The sequence below is a fragment of the Rhyacophila brunnea genome, unplaced genomic scaffold (genome assembly GCF_057557595.1).
Source record: "Rhyacophila brunnea isolate RB1 unplaced genomic scaffold, BYU_Rbru_1.0 scaffold_12, whole genome shotgun sequence".
NCBI lineage: Eukaryota > Metazoa > Arthropoda > Insecta > Trichoptera > Rhyacophilidae > Rhyacophila > Rhyacophila brunnea.
Genome location: NW_028232774.1, coordinates 40421659 through 40436701, shown reverse-complemented (window position 1 = coordinate 40436701; position 15043 = coordinate 40421659). Strand labels below are relative to the sequence as shown.

At 29.6% G+C, this 15043-nt stretch overlaps 1 protein-coding gene across 1 annotated transcript in view; it reads left to right on the top strand.

Moving 5' to 3' along the window:
* LOC147078182 (uncharacterized) overlaps window positions 1–11671 on the top strand; it is a 29185-nt gene extending 17514 nt beyond the window's left edge. Inside the window, exons 3-5 of the mRNA XM_085940181.1 lie at window positions 1948–2112; window positions 6464–6565; window positions 10195–11671. Coding sequence (XP_085796307.1) covers window positions 1948–2112; window positions 6464–6565; window positions 10195–10671 — 744 coding nt within the window. The 3' untranslated portion in view covers window positions 10672–11671. The remainder of the gene's footprint in view (window positions 1–1947; window positions 2113–6463; window positions 6566–10194) is intronic.
* The last annotated feature ends 3372 nt before the right edge of the window (window positions 11672–15043 follow it).

The window sequence follows — 15043 nt, the reverse complement described above, 5'->3', positions numbered from 1 at the left end:
TTTTTTTTCACTGTCATAATTATCAATAAAACTAACCGATTTTTCAACATTACTTTTATAATATTTAGACTTTATTTATGGGGTTTATCATTAAGGAGGCATGTTTCCCACATTCTGAAGCTGGCCCTCAGGCGTAGTGTGTGACGCTCAACAGTAGCGTTTTCAAAATAGTGTTCGAGGTAAAATCAAAGACATTCAGTGTATTTAACAATATTTTAATACATCCACTTGAATAATTATGGAGTTGTTAATTATCAACATAAAACATTCAAAAATTGCATCACACATCCACATATTTAATAATGTTAATAGCATCGAAATAAAATAGCGCCTTTTTTTAATATTTGAGCAAATTTTTGATGAACCCCCCTCCCCCCATGCGAGGTAGAAGCTTTTCTACAAAATTATGATTTTGAGAAACAATTTAATAAATATATTGGTTTTACGAAGGTCATATGAAGTAAATATGAATATGACATTACCGATACTGGGCTTAATGTAACAGGCATTTTTTTAAATTATTTCCCTATGTTTAAAAAAGTATCTCTTTCGTGACAATTTAAATTCCACAACTCTTTCATATACCCCATCATAGTCGTGTCTTCGCATTTTTTGTGTGCGTCTTCTTATTCTTGCTTCATATCCGTCTTTCTATTGATGGTCGATCCCAGATATAACTTAACTTAAAACAACTTTTAATTTTCTTTATCACGTTTTATTCACCCCATGTACATTTTTATAAATAATCGATATCTATGTTTGAATTTATAGTACTATTGTCAATCCTAAAACGCGGAGAAAAAATGAGCCACGTTAAGCGAGAAAATGAAAGCTGATTTTTTATATTTACAATATTCATTTCTAAGTTTTCTTTGTCTAAGTATGCGTACAAATAATAATAAATATCCGCCTACAATGAGCCATGAATATAGTAGATACGACAAGCTTTTGGAATGTACCTCATCTCGAGACGTGATAAAGCTCGCACTGGGGAGCTTTAAGAGCTCGCTCGTAATGTCGAATCGATACAATCGAAGGAAATCAATCCTTATAAAGTTATTTGCTATTCCTCCAAAAGGACAATATCGTCTTTTAGAGTGGATTGAAGCATTTTATTAAAAGACTCTGTCTCTTTATTTTTATATAGTTAACTCAAGAAAAGTAATTTTGTATATTATGTAAGCAAAATTTATCTATATAAGTAAAAGTAATATATTAAAATCATTACATTACATTGAAAATATAATACTATATATTTATTACAATTATTTTATAACACTCTATGGTTGAATAAGATGCGAACAGTCTCAATAAATTAAAAAATAAATAAATTGAGATAGTGTATATTGGTAATTTTTTTAAATAAAAAAATTACGAGTAATGACACGTGGCATGCAAAGATGTATGTTGGGTTTAATGCGTTCATAGAGTGGTACCCAAAAGAGCGCGAAATGCTCACAGGGACACCCTAAAACCCGTTGGATAGATGAACTCATAAAGTTCGGTGGATTTACGTGGCAGCAAAGAACTAGGGACCGTGAAGAGTGGAGGGAGTTAGGAGAAGATAATGATGACATTGGTATAAACATAATGAATTTTATTGACATATTATCCTAAGCGTCATTTTTAAGATATTGGCCGATTTAAAATTTATCCAGGAGTCAAAAAATTCCAAAAAAGTTTAATTTTTTCGATTTGAAACTCATGACAGAGGCCAAAAACTACATTTTTTATTTTATTGATTATTAAGCGTATAAAAAAGTTTTACACTTTATAAAACTTTGATTTATTAAAAGGTTTAAAAATAATGTTAAAAATTGGCGTTAAATATTTTTTTATTAAAAAAACTTTAATCCTAATAATTCTAGGCCGTTTTCATTTACCGATGAAAGTTTTTTATCTATTGTAAATAGATTTCCATGTTGATAATACCAGTAATAATTTCAGTATGACGAATCGGGAAAACACTCCAAGGGACACAGCACGAAAGGATCTCATGACATCCACAAGAAAGACGAATACGAGAAGAAAATAGAGTTCTTTGAAGAAGACCATGGCGGTGGCGAAGAAGAAAAGCATGGAGGATTCCACCAAGAACACGACAGTCACAAGGTATTTATTCAAATATATATATAGTATATATATATATATATAGTAATATAGTATATATATTACATTAATTTATTTTAATATATTTTATGATATATTTTTTCAATCAATACTTAAATTCACTTTGAATTACAAATTATTTATTAATAAAGCGAATTGCTCGTTTTTCAATGTCTTGAGATCGTCCAATGACGATTTAAATAAACTGGATCGTATTGGTCACTTTATTTTTAAATGTATAATAAATGGACCTTTTATATACTTATTTTTAGCATTTTTTTAATATGCCATGTTTTCAAATAGACGTCAAACTGTCACAGCTATTTTCATATTTAGCCTTAAATTATTCGCGGAATAATACGCGTAGAATAATACTATTTAAAAGGTATTAAAAAATAAGATACCTGGCTGTATTAATTATGCTTAGAAAATACATGGTTTTGTCATGACAGTGAATAAATAAGAGAAATCTCATTAAGTCAACCCAATGACGGCGTACCCAATAGTACATTAATGAATGCAAAGGGTCAGAAACAATAGAAGAAATGCAGCTTTATTTTACTCAACAATAATATTATTTCAACGAAAATAATACAAATAAAATAGGTATACTGATATCGTATCGTATCGTAATATATTAGATAAAAGCTTTCACATCTCAGAAAAAGATTTTCAGACCTATATCATTTTCTGTTATTTCATTTGATAGACTTGACGCAAAAGCTTAAGGGGGGACATGCTCGTCGAAGGTCAAAATTGAGTTTTTATTGTATTTTCAAACCATGATCCTGGACACTCCTTAAACGTCGTAGATAATCTATTTATATAATTTTGAATCCTTATTATCCCTCATATTTATTTTAAACATTTGATGATCGCATAAAGTATTTTTGTTACATAAAATAGTATTCTTTTAAACCTCTCGCTCTAATGTTTTAGAATATAGTCATATTTCGGTACATAACTGTGCAGTGGTGTTAAGATTTTTTACATTTATTAATTTTTAAACGCATTTATAAAACCATTAGCATAATTTATTACGAGATAATTTTTGTAAAATATTCACGATAAAAAATTATATTGATAATCTCTGTGATCCCAAATTTGACAAGTATTAGGCATTTTATTATTCAAAAAATCGGCAAGATTAACACATTTCAAGATAATTCTAAAGATATTTATTATAAGCTATGTCTTTGACCATTCAAGTGTGATAAACATCTTATGAATAATGATTGCTTTATAATAATTATTGACCTAAGAATAAGGTAGTGTTTTTTTGAAATACGCCATTTCTTTTGTCATTCCCCAGTGGTTAAGCTACAACATACGGCCGTAGCCATAAATTGACAAACTATAATTGAAGTAGGAAGTAAAATGATATTGACGCGCGTGTTTGAACATGTACCGTTTAAAAAAAAAATTTAAAAAAATCGGTTAGGTACATGTTCAAACACGCGCGTTAACATAATTTTACTCCCTACTTTAATTATTGTTTGTCATTTTATGGTTACGGCCGTATGTTGTAGCTTAACCACAAGGGAATGACAAAAGAAATGGCGTATTTCAAAAAAACACTACCTTATTCTTAGGTCAATAATTATTATAAAGCAATCATTATTCATAAGATTTTTATCACACTTGAATGGTCAAAGACATAGCTTATAATAAGTATCTTTAGAATCATCTTCAAATGTGTTAATCTTGCCGATTTTTGAATAATAAAATGCCTAATTCTTGTCAAATTTGGGATCACAGAGATTATCGAAATAATTTTTTATCGTGAATATTTTACAAAAATTATCTCGTAATAAATTATACTAATGGTTTTATAAATGCGTTTAAAAATTAATAAATGTAAAAAATCTTAACACCACTGCACAGTTCTGTACCGAAATATGACTATATTCTAAAACATTAGAGCGAGAGGTTTAAAAGAATACTATTTTATGCAACAAAAATACTTCATGCAGTCATCAAATGTTTAAAATAACTATAAAAGATAATAAGGCTTCAAAATTATATAAATAGATTATCTACAACGTTTAAGGAGTGTCCAGGATCATGGTTTGAAAATACAATACAAACTCAATTTTGACCTTCGACGAGCATGTCCCCCCTTAATGATTTGAAAAAAATATAAGAAGTGGGAAAAATATCCATAATCTATTTATAAAGATAATGGGTTAACCTTTTCAATCTATTCAAATATCTTTATTTATTGTATATTACGCACAACTTATATAATATATATATATATATTACTTGATATAAGTATTTATTGAGTGCTGCGATTTCTAGAATTTGACGCTATGATTCTATTAAACTACAATTGGTAGATTTCCATTTTACAAGATTGCAATAGTAGAAAACAATACCTTCATAGAATAAACGTTACAGTTACAGACTATTTATTTTATGTGTAATAGCTATCAGCTCATATAAGTGAAGTTGAACACTTTGCGCTTTAGGCACAGTGGAAGGTCACTTTTGAAGACATTATTGAGGCGTCTTCAACAATTTTATCAAATATACATCCATCTATTTATAGACACTTGTTGTCCCAGATAGATGTAGCTTTTCACCTGTTTGAGCTGATTGCCATTGATGAGGATCTCTTTTTGGCCACATATTCGTGTGAAAAATGGACCCTAAGTAAAAGAGAGATCCAGAATTTTAGAGTAGCACAACGTGGTATGGAGAGGTGCATGATGGGCATAACGCGAAACGACAAAAAGAGGAATAGGTGGATAAAGAAGCAAACAAGGGTTTGCGATGTAATAGAGTTTATTAAAAGCCTTCAATGGAGATGAACTGGACACATAACTCAAAGAAGAGACAATCGTTGGACAAATCTAGTCATCCAGTGGTATCCAAGAAGTACAAACCGTCCGCAAGGTAGACCTAGAGGCCACTGGATCGATGAAATGATAAATTTCTGCGAAAGTACGTGGCAACGAAATTCACAGGACCGAGAGAAGTGGAAGCAGCTTGAAGAAGCCTTCATCCAGCAGTGGATAGATTCAGGCTGATGATGATGATAAGTGAACTAGTCATTTTTCTCAAACCAATGGCTAAATTTACATGTGACTGCATTGATTTATTTATTTTATAGCATGGATTTTTAAAATAAAATAAATATTAGGAATGTATGAAATCATTTTAGTATAATTCACTAAAAAATCTATATTGCTAGGATTCTTTTCGCATTTCTATCGTTGACGGGGGTCTATTGTCACCAATCATAGTTTAAACCCTAAGGCATGAGTGAAGAACCTGTTGCCTGTGAATAATATAAGATTTAATAAAATAATTCTCCAGCTGCGAGATATTTAGTGTACCTATTTGTTAAAATCATTCAAAAATGTATTGATCATCGCAGTAATATATGTTTTAAAAAATATATTATGAGAACAGATAATGACAATTTTATGAATAATATAATTTGCATTGGAGTTTAGCGAATTAAGATTTTTCTAAAAATGCTACAGTTCTGTGTAATTCCTTGATGCTTTTCAATATAAAAAGATTTCTTTCCCTGGTCTAAGACTAAGTAGTCCTAGGCATTATACAATTCGTCATTTTAAATATACTACAACTAGATAACTTGTTTTTCACTATTTTTTAGTTAGCTATTCAATATTATTTTACATTTCCTTCTCTACAATATGATAAAACTAACTAAGCCAGAACTTAATGGGAACTGTATTAATAATTTTGTGTTTAAAAATATTAGATAACTTTAAAACTATAAATGCATTAAATAAATAAAATAATATATCTACAATATTTTTTCATACAATTGAAAATTATTTTATTGTTCCCAATTTTAAATAATAAGTATAGCCTAGATTTCTATTAATAAAGTAAGTTATAATTAATGTTCCCAATAATGACCAAATCAGAGTTATTTAGTTGTAGTATTGAGGTGACAATATTATATAATATCAATGACGACATCGACATTTATATTTTATTTTATTTTAATATTTATTACAATTTTTTTCAATAAAAATTTTATTGACAGTTAATACCATTAAACGTAGTTCTTTTTGCTCAATATTTAATAAAGTACATTGTTATGTTCAATTAACATAACCAATTTTATTCTGCCGACCGATAAGTCTTCAGTATTAATTATGCACTATGGTTGACTTTTTAAACTAGATATATTTAAAACTCTTGTAAACATTAATATATATCTTTTTTTAATGAATACTTTAAATAAACCATTTGTATTAACATTTTTTTGTATTATTTAAACAGTCAAACTGTCCTATTTATGCTTCTCCCTTTAAAATAAATTCCTACCAATCAAGAAATTGTCATTTAATTAAGAAATGTTTAATTGCAGGGAGGAAAATCCAAGGGTAGCCACCTTAAGACCGACCATCATCACTCAGAGAAGGGAAAGAAGGGACACCATGAGAAGGGAGGCCATCATCACGACCACAAGGTATTTCAATCAACATTGTTAACTGACTTTAATTTACGAACATCCAGTGGTGTACCTTTAAAGAAAAGGAATGTTTTCAGAATTTTTTCAACTTTAATTTAAAATCACAATGACATTTTTGTGAAAATATAATATACCTAGCATAGTGATATATTAGTATACCCTAGTTTCTTCTTCAATTAATGTTAGTAGTTTTGGCACTTCTTATATTTTGTAACTAAGAGATAGTATTTCAATATTGTTTTCACTATATAAAACACATTTACTAACATGATTAATTCTGCGTAGTGCTAATACAATTATTTTCCATCTCTATTCTGAAGACCATATAGAGTTTTTGGTTTCCAATTTGGAAGAATCAAATTGATTTTAATTTATAATTATTTAGAAACAGTAAAATTTTCATTGATTTGTTACGCTTTTGATTTATGTTAATATCTTTTTCACTGACAATTTATTGGCACTATTTTTTTTTTATTTGAGCATAACCATACACGAGTAATTATTTAAATTATATAACACATTGTACTTCTGTACTAATGCACCTTAGTATGCATATATCTGTCTGATTTTACTTTTCGTATTTCATGTGTACGAAATTTTGGACAATCGCTAGGTATATATTATATAAAAATATCTGGATATTGTATTGGCTTACACTCTTACACTAAGCTACTTGTAATTCCATATGATACATGGTGTTGAAAAAGAAAACATCCCTCAATTAGACCGCGTGGAAATTCTTCTCAGTACATTTCCGTTGTGTTCAGCAAACTTTTTCTACCTTTTCAACAACTAGAAAAACTAAATTTGTGGATGTGTTACTGAAATGGTACGCCTAGTGTGCGTCTAAACAAGTTGTTTCAACGATAAAATATGCAAATTTAGTTTAACTTTTCCCACAGGAGTGTATTTTTTCGAAGAACATATCCAACGTAAATACGCCTCCCTATCAAATTAATATACTAAATAAGTATACATCGCCTTTAGGTGCATTGTTTACTGTGGTTGCGAGTTTTCTATGTATTTTTTTAACGTAAAACCTTTTAATTCACGGTGGCGTAAAATAAAATCGCTTGAAGGTAAGGAATGCAAAACCAAACTTCATCACTAACTATATCATAGTATTAGGGTAGCATGATATTAATATAAATGCTTGAATGTTTTTAATTTTCCGGTAAAGGAACCAAAAAAAGAATTTATAGCCTGAAGAAGCTAATCTTTATAGAAGTGTGTAAATCAGAAGAAAATTGTTATTTATAGTATAAAACATTAATAATTGAGAATATTAGTTTCAAAGTCGGTTACCTCCATATTCTGCAATTTTTAGATAATTGCGAAAATCTATAAAGCATATTTAGAACTGCGAATATAATATTTTATTTTAGCAAACATTTTATTGAATAATTAGAATACACGAATAGCGAATTAAAATGTCTTTAAAGTCATTCAAATTAATAAAAAACATTTTTTAAATTAGTAATAGAATATAAAAAATGGCGGCTGATAAATATAGACGGCTTTACAATAAACCCCCGGCTTAATTCTATTTACTTAAGGGGGATTCTATATGCCAACAGAGAACCTAGCGGAAAAATACGAAGGTTGTAATTTGAGATTTTTTTTGTTGATAATTTACAATTTCAACTGTATTAAATAATAAATATGTAATAAGAATATAATATAACGTAATAAGAATGTAAGAAGAAATAAAAAGGATTTCAAGTTATGCACATTTATATTTTTTTTTATAAAAATCGATGTTTTTTAAAATAAATATAAAAATCATTAAAACTATGAATTTGTAAAAAAAATCTAAGCTCTAAAAAATTAAAAACTTAATAAACTAAATTTTAATAATCTCAGATTGCATTTTTCCGCTAGGTACTATGTTGGCATATAGGATCCTCCTTAACAACTGGGGTAAACATACGATGGAAAATTGCTTATAGAATAAAAAATAAATGAAATTGAATTGAAACTAATAGCCTTAATCCTTAGTTTTTTTATTTGCGTAATTTGGTAAATACTCGTATATACTCAAGTTGTATTTGCGTCTAGTTAGTTTTATTAATCATGAAAAATATGTATATAATAACTGAAAAATTCTGAAAATCCGATAATGGGTTCCGTTCATTTTAAGTTTTCTTGTGAAATAAAATCGTAAATATTATATTTAATTTTATTTCATAAAAAAATAATCTGTAACAAGAATATATTTTTTATTTTATATAATTGCCACTGAAAACTCTTTGACTAATAATGATGATGGAAATTCTGAAACCTTAATATTGTTGATTGGTCGATTTACTTAGCAGCCGTGTATTTATAATAAACCGAAATTCACTTCAGTATTTTTATATACGTAAAAAGCTTTATTTTACATATATATATATATGATATGCAAAATCTTTCATTGTAACTCTATTATGAAAATCTTTATTTGGTGTAAGAATATTATGATTAAAAGAACAAAAGATTTTTTCTAAAATTTTCTTTATATTAATAAGATTATTGGTACTTTAACTTGTGATTTTCTTTGTCTTTTAAACCGTTTTAAATGTAAATTTTCACTTCAAACTTGATTAAGTTTTAATTTTGACGCGCGTGGATACCACACACATTTTTTATTACCTGCAATATTATCTGAAATATTACAAGGTAGTTTTAAAATAATTTTGTGTTGAAATATTTTATTTGCCAATATTAGCATAGCATCAATAATTTCTCATAAATAAAACATGAACATTTTCGAGGTTTTTATATAAATTCTTTCCTGCAATATCTGTCACAAAGTTAGTAATTTTGTATAATATATTCATCAAACTTTATCTTTCATTCGTTCAAATACATTTTTATTCGTCTCTGGGAAAGTTTTCTTATCAAAAAATTTATTTCATTATTGGTACGGAAAAGATGTCTGTTCATCATATTAAATCGTTGATTTTTCAGAGATTTTAGTATAAAAATACTTTATACTGTTAAAAATATAATACACATTACTCTTCTACGAATCCATAAAAATAAATGTGCTGTTTTTGTGCTTACTATTGACAGATGTGAAAGATAAATAATATAGTGTGCTATATAGATGATTTATTATTATATTAACACATTCGCATATGCACGTAACGTTGATTTTTGTAGGATTTACTTCACCTTCACAAACAAACGACCCGATTTTTTTAAAACTTAGTAGGTATTATTTATTGTGTGATTAAAATTACGAAATGGAATACAGTCATGTAATTATCAGGCATACTATATCAAAAGTTTAGTTCAACTTTATTTAAATTCAAATATTCAACATAATTTTCTTGTTGATTAATTTAGGTTACGTAAATCTTATCTATTTATATATTGGGATATTTTATTTATTTATTTACAGCATAACATTATGAATTTTCATTTAAAAATCATAGATTTTTTTAAAGTAATAATAATAAAATTTAGAATCAAACGTCTTAGAAAAAATTTATAAAGTAAATCCCTGAAAAATATCTAGGAAGTGCATTGTTTGGTTTTTCTGCTCTCGCTATGAATATGAATTTTATTGTTGAAGATGTCAACGTTCTTCTCCATGTGAAATAAGGCGATATGTTTTATTGACGTTTATTTAATTCTTATAGGGACATAAGCACGCAGGAGGCCACGATCAACATCACACTCATCACCAAGAATACGCCCAGAAGAAATCCAAAGATGCTGGCAAGAAATGGGGATACAAGAAAGGAGATGGCGGCGGCGGTGGAGGGGGTGGCGGGGGACACAAGCATGGTGGAGGAGGCGGTCATAAACACGGCGGAGGAGGTGGAGGAGGGGGACACAAGCACGGAGGAGGAGGACATAAGCATGGACATAAGCACGGACATAAGCACGGACATAAACACCACGATGACATCTCATCCGATTATATCCCAGCTTCTGCTCATGGCGGTGTTGCACATGATGATAATCCAATCCATTTGGAAGAAGTTCATCAATTTGCTCCAGTTTACGAAGAACCAGCGCCTGTTCAGGAATTGGTTGGAAATTCTGACGCTGGAGAACCTGAGGAAGAGTATGAAGATGAAGAAGAAGGAGCAGAAGAGGAGGAAGCTCAATGAAGTGTGGTGTAATTTTTATGATTAATATTCACTTTGATACTCGTAGCACATTTATTGTCTTATAACAACCATGAATTTTAAACTGTATGGCAGACATTGCATGTTCAATCTGATTCACGGATCCAGGAGATATCTAAAATCAAAAGGTTTTGGTTTATCAATCCATTAATCTTATCACTAACCCGAACGCGAACAGATTGGTCGTCTAATGCTTTCCTATGACATAATCAGACCCTAAAGAAGATGTCACAAATTCTCCTATAACGTGATTGACATTATTGATTTTTTACTACATCTTATCTTTATAAAACAGTCCATTATTGATAATCCATCTTTCATTCATTCGATTGATTTAAAAAACAAAATGTTAAATCAAAAACATAAAAAATATCTTTGTCATCGATGATTCTATTTCACCCTGTCAAGCTACTATTTATTTTTCGTTCTGTCTTGTAAATATATACCTTTTTGCCTAATTGACAGGATTCGAAATGGACTTTTGGGAATAGCAAATATTATCCACACCTTGAGTATTAACTCCTAATATTTCAAAAAAGTTTATATTGGGTTTGTGAGATTGTCTATTGTTTTTTTTTATTTGATTTCATATTAAAGAGGTCATGATATAATAACGACGATGATCGATGATACTCTATTACGTCTAGCTTCTTGCGTAATACACTTTTTGCTCCTTTTGAATATTTAGGTATGGTATACATTTAAAATTTACGGTGTAAAGTAAGGCATTATCTGTGTAATTAATTTAAAATGCTTTTTATTACGCCAGAGTGAATTTAAACCGTAAATCGCGGCGCGAATCGTAAATCGAATTCCACGACTTAAATTATTACGTCTTGTCTATGTTGTTGTTGTACGCTATGTTTTACTTAATTTATATACCTATTGTTATGTTTAATTATTGTTGCTTTATTTTATTTAAATATTTTTAATCTTTATTACATTTCTTTATGTGTTTTTCATAAATAAATAGTCTACTGACAATAAAAAAGTGTTTTAATAAACTTTCCCATAGCAGTGGCGCATAGCTATCCCACCGCAAGAGGAAGTCCTGTACAAAGTATTGAAGCTCAGCCATGCTAGGAGTCCTAAACTTTAGTTTGATATTTGTTTGAAAGGGAAAATGTAATGCGAAATGTAAAAGGTGAATCTTTTTATGCTTAGGTGCCAAAAAAACTTCAAAATATTTTAAATTATGAGTGGCATATAAAAGTTTTCTTTTTTTATTTATATTAATACTTTGGACTCTGAAGACGCACCTGGCGCGTAATGACCAGGCGGCCGATCAATGTAATTAACGTGAATTTTAAAGGTGGTAATTAAAAAATCATTATCTAGTCAGAAGCGAATGAGTTAAGAAATAGCATTGTTCCTTACAAAATAAAAATAAATATGCATCCACAATCAGAGTCAATTTTCCATTATATTAGGTACTAAGTATCGACGGTATCCTTTAAAATTCCGGGACGTTTTTTTTCGTCCTGGGTGAGGTTCTACAATTGTGTTGCATACTGGCGTAATTTGTAATCGAAAAGGTTCACCACTACTGCTCTAGGATCATTTAACGACAAGCGTTTTCAAAATTTACCTTTAAATGTGTCTTAATAATTAATCAATGGAAATAATGGAAAATTGACTATTCGACACTTATTTATTTTTGGACAAAATCTATTTTCTTTTATAAGAAGGAACAATGCTGTTTCTTAAGCGGAAGGTACACCTGTTGTACACTAATTAACTGGCCATTCAATATAATTAGCATGTTATTTAAATGCGGTCATTAAATAGTAATTGCTCCGCGGTCAACAAGTTAATAATTAACTTTGGCACGCCACTCATAATTTAAAATATTTTGGTTTTTTTTCGGTTTTGAACTGTTTACCATACAAAACGTATGACTTCTGTTCAAGAAAACATCTTTTCATTGGGTATGTAAGCGTTTGACCGTAACCGTTTATATACCGGATACGTACACACTCACACACATATATATATATAAACATATATCGACCATGTAATATATAACCATGTTCGATCCAAAAATAATCATATGGGCCTCCATATATTGGAGATTGTATTAACAGACTTTTGTTTTTTAGAGAAATGGTAGGTAGGATCCAAACACACATTGAAAAACAACAACTGAATTTGACATTATAAGCCAACGCGGTAACCGATCAGCTATACACTTAGTGAAAATATATCTACTAGAACAGATATCGTAAGTTAAGTTCACACGGTTCATTATATTGACGGCCTCATAGGGTCTAATAACAAATTAATAATCAACCCCTATTTATTCTATATGGATTACCTGAAACTCCACGCAAGTTTAATTGTGCTACTGGCTCTTTTAGGTAACTTGATACATACCCACCTATATAGGTATATATAAGGATTATATTTAATTTATTAATTCAGTATGTTGCTCTTTAAGGGGTCCATTTTTAGACGGATTTCCTTGTACAATTAATTCTGTTTACGGTTGATCTTTAGTAGAAGGCCATATCTTAATTAAATCACAACTCACAACCTTTAAAGTAAGGACTGGTGTAATTAGTTCACACATTCTTACTGTATCTAGTATGGTTTTTTTTATTAAAAATAAATTCTATGGAAGAGTTATAAAAAAAAGTGTTTAATATTATAAAATGTATATCAACTACAAATTAATTAATAACCATTCAGATTCCCTATGTACAATTACTGTCTAACGATAAATGTGATGTACCCAGAGTGAATATTCGTCCTCACATTTTCTTACTTTTATACAGTCATACATATAAAACCAATCTATGTTGACTCGACTCTGCAAAACCTTGAATCTTCACAGTTATCGACTGATTCTGTTTGACTCTCTTTCGAATTAAGTTCCTCAAAAATCTGGTTACATGTAAATTGTACGTATTACATTCCACCGTAGTACAGTTCGCAGTGAACTCTCTTATCGGAAAGAGATGAAAAAATATGCGTTGTTCGTGGACATTGCAGACAATAATGTTCCAATTTACATCTAACCTAACCTAATAAATGATTCAGCATATCAGCTATTTTCAAAATTTGTTTGCCGCTGGCTTCCTAGTTTAAACTGACAAGAACCGTGTTTTATTTAGACATTAATTTTATCTCATTACTATACGAGCTTAAGAGGTTGGACGGTCTTTCATATACGACCATATATTTCCGATACAACATTTCACGTATCACAGATACGGTTAACAAATTTCACTTTTTTATTGCATTTATTTTCTTATGTTGTCTGTCTCTATATATACTTTTTTTATATTCTTCTGTATTTTTTATATTTTTATTATGAATAATTATATCTATGATTTATACTATTGATTGACCTAAATAAAGAATAATAAAAAAATATTAGTAATAAACTATTTTCTATATTTTTTAAAAATAATAATTTAAGGGTGGAGAAATTAAAGAAGTACAAATGACACATAAGCTTACAAGCTTAGTAGTTAGGAGTATTTCACATCACCATATAGGTACTTATTTACATGTGAAAAAGGATTCAAACGTAGGTATATGTTTCTTCTTTCTATGAAAATTTAAAAGCATTCCATTAATAACACCTGATTACACTCAATGGATTCATATTATAATATAGTAACGTTATTGCTATTGTAATAGAGACATAATGTGTCTTATTTTTAATGTTACTTAACTAATACAAAAAACACTAGTACCTACACATCAAGAAATATTGATCAAATTGAACATGAATTCTTTCAATATAAATTAATATCCGTTCAATATGCTATTCTTTCTTTTCTTTTCTTCTTTACCCTGTCCGCTAGTTGGAGCATATGGATACCATACAACGCCTCCAAGAACCCCTCTCACTTACCAGTCTTCTTGCGTCATTCCAGATCATGACAGCGTCCCGTAGCTTTGCTGTATACACTATGTACTATGTAGCTAGTAATTAGCGACCTTACATGGCGCCGGAATACTGTTGGCTTGAAGAAAATGCAATCCAGGTTGTAATTCTCTTCAGGCATCGCACCACGTAGCCGAACCAGATCCAATATCGCATCTTCATTCTCAGCATCACGAAAATATACTTGGTCCGCTCTCTCAGATTCTCGTTGCTCCTAATGTCATATTACTGGATACTCAGTATTCGTCACAAATAATATGCATCGTCAGCAAGTGGTTGCCATATTGATGCCAAAGACAGCTGCCCGTTGCCTCATGAAATATGTTCACAAAATAATGATATTAGGTATTTAGTATTGTTTTTCAAATAAAATAATAAAACGTCGTACATAAAGTACATGATACAGAGAGAATTACAATAATAACCGCAAAGAATATAACTATGAAGCGTAGAGTTACA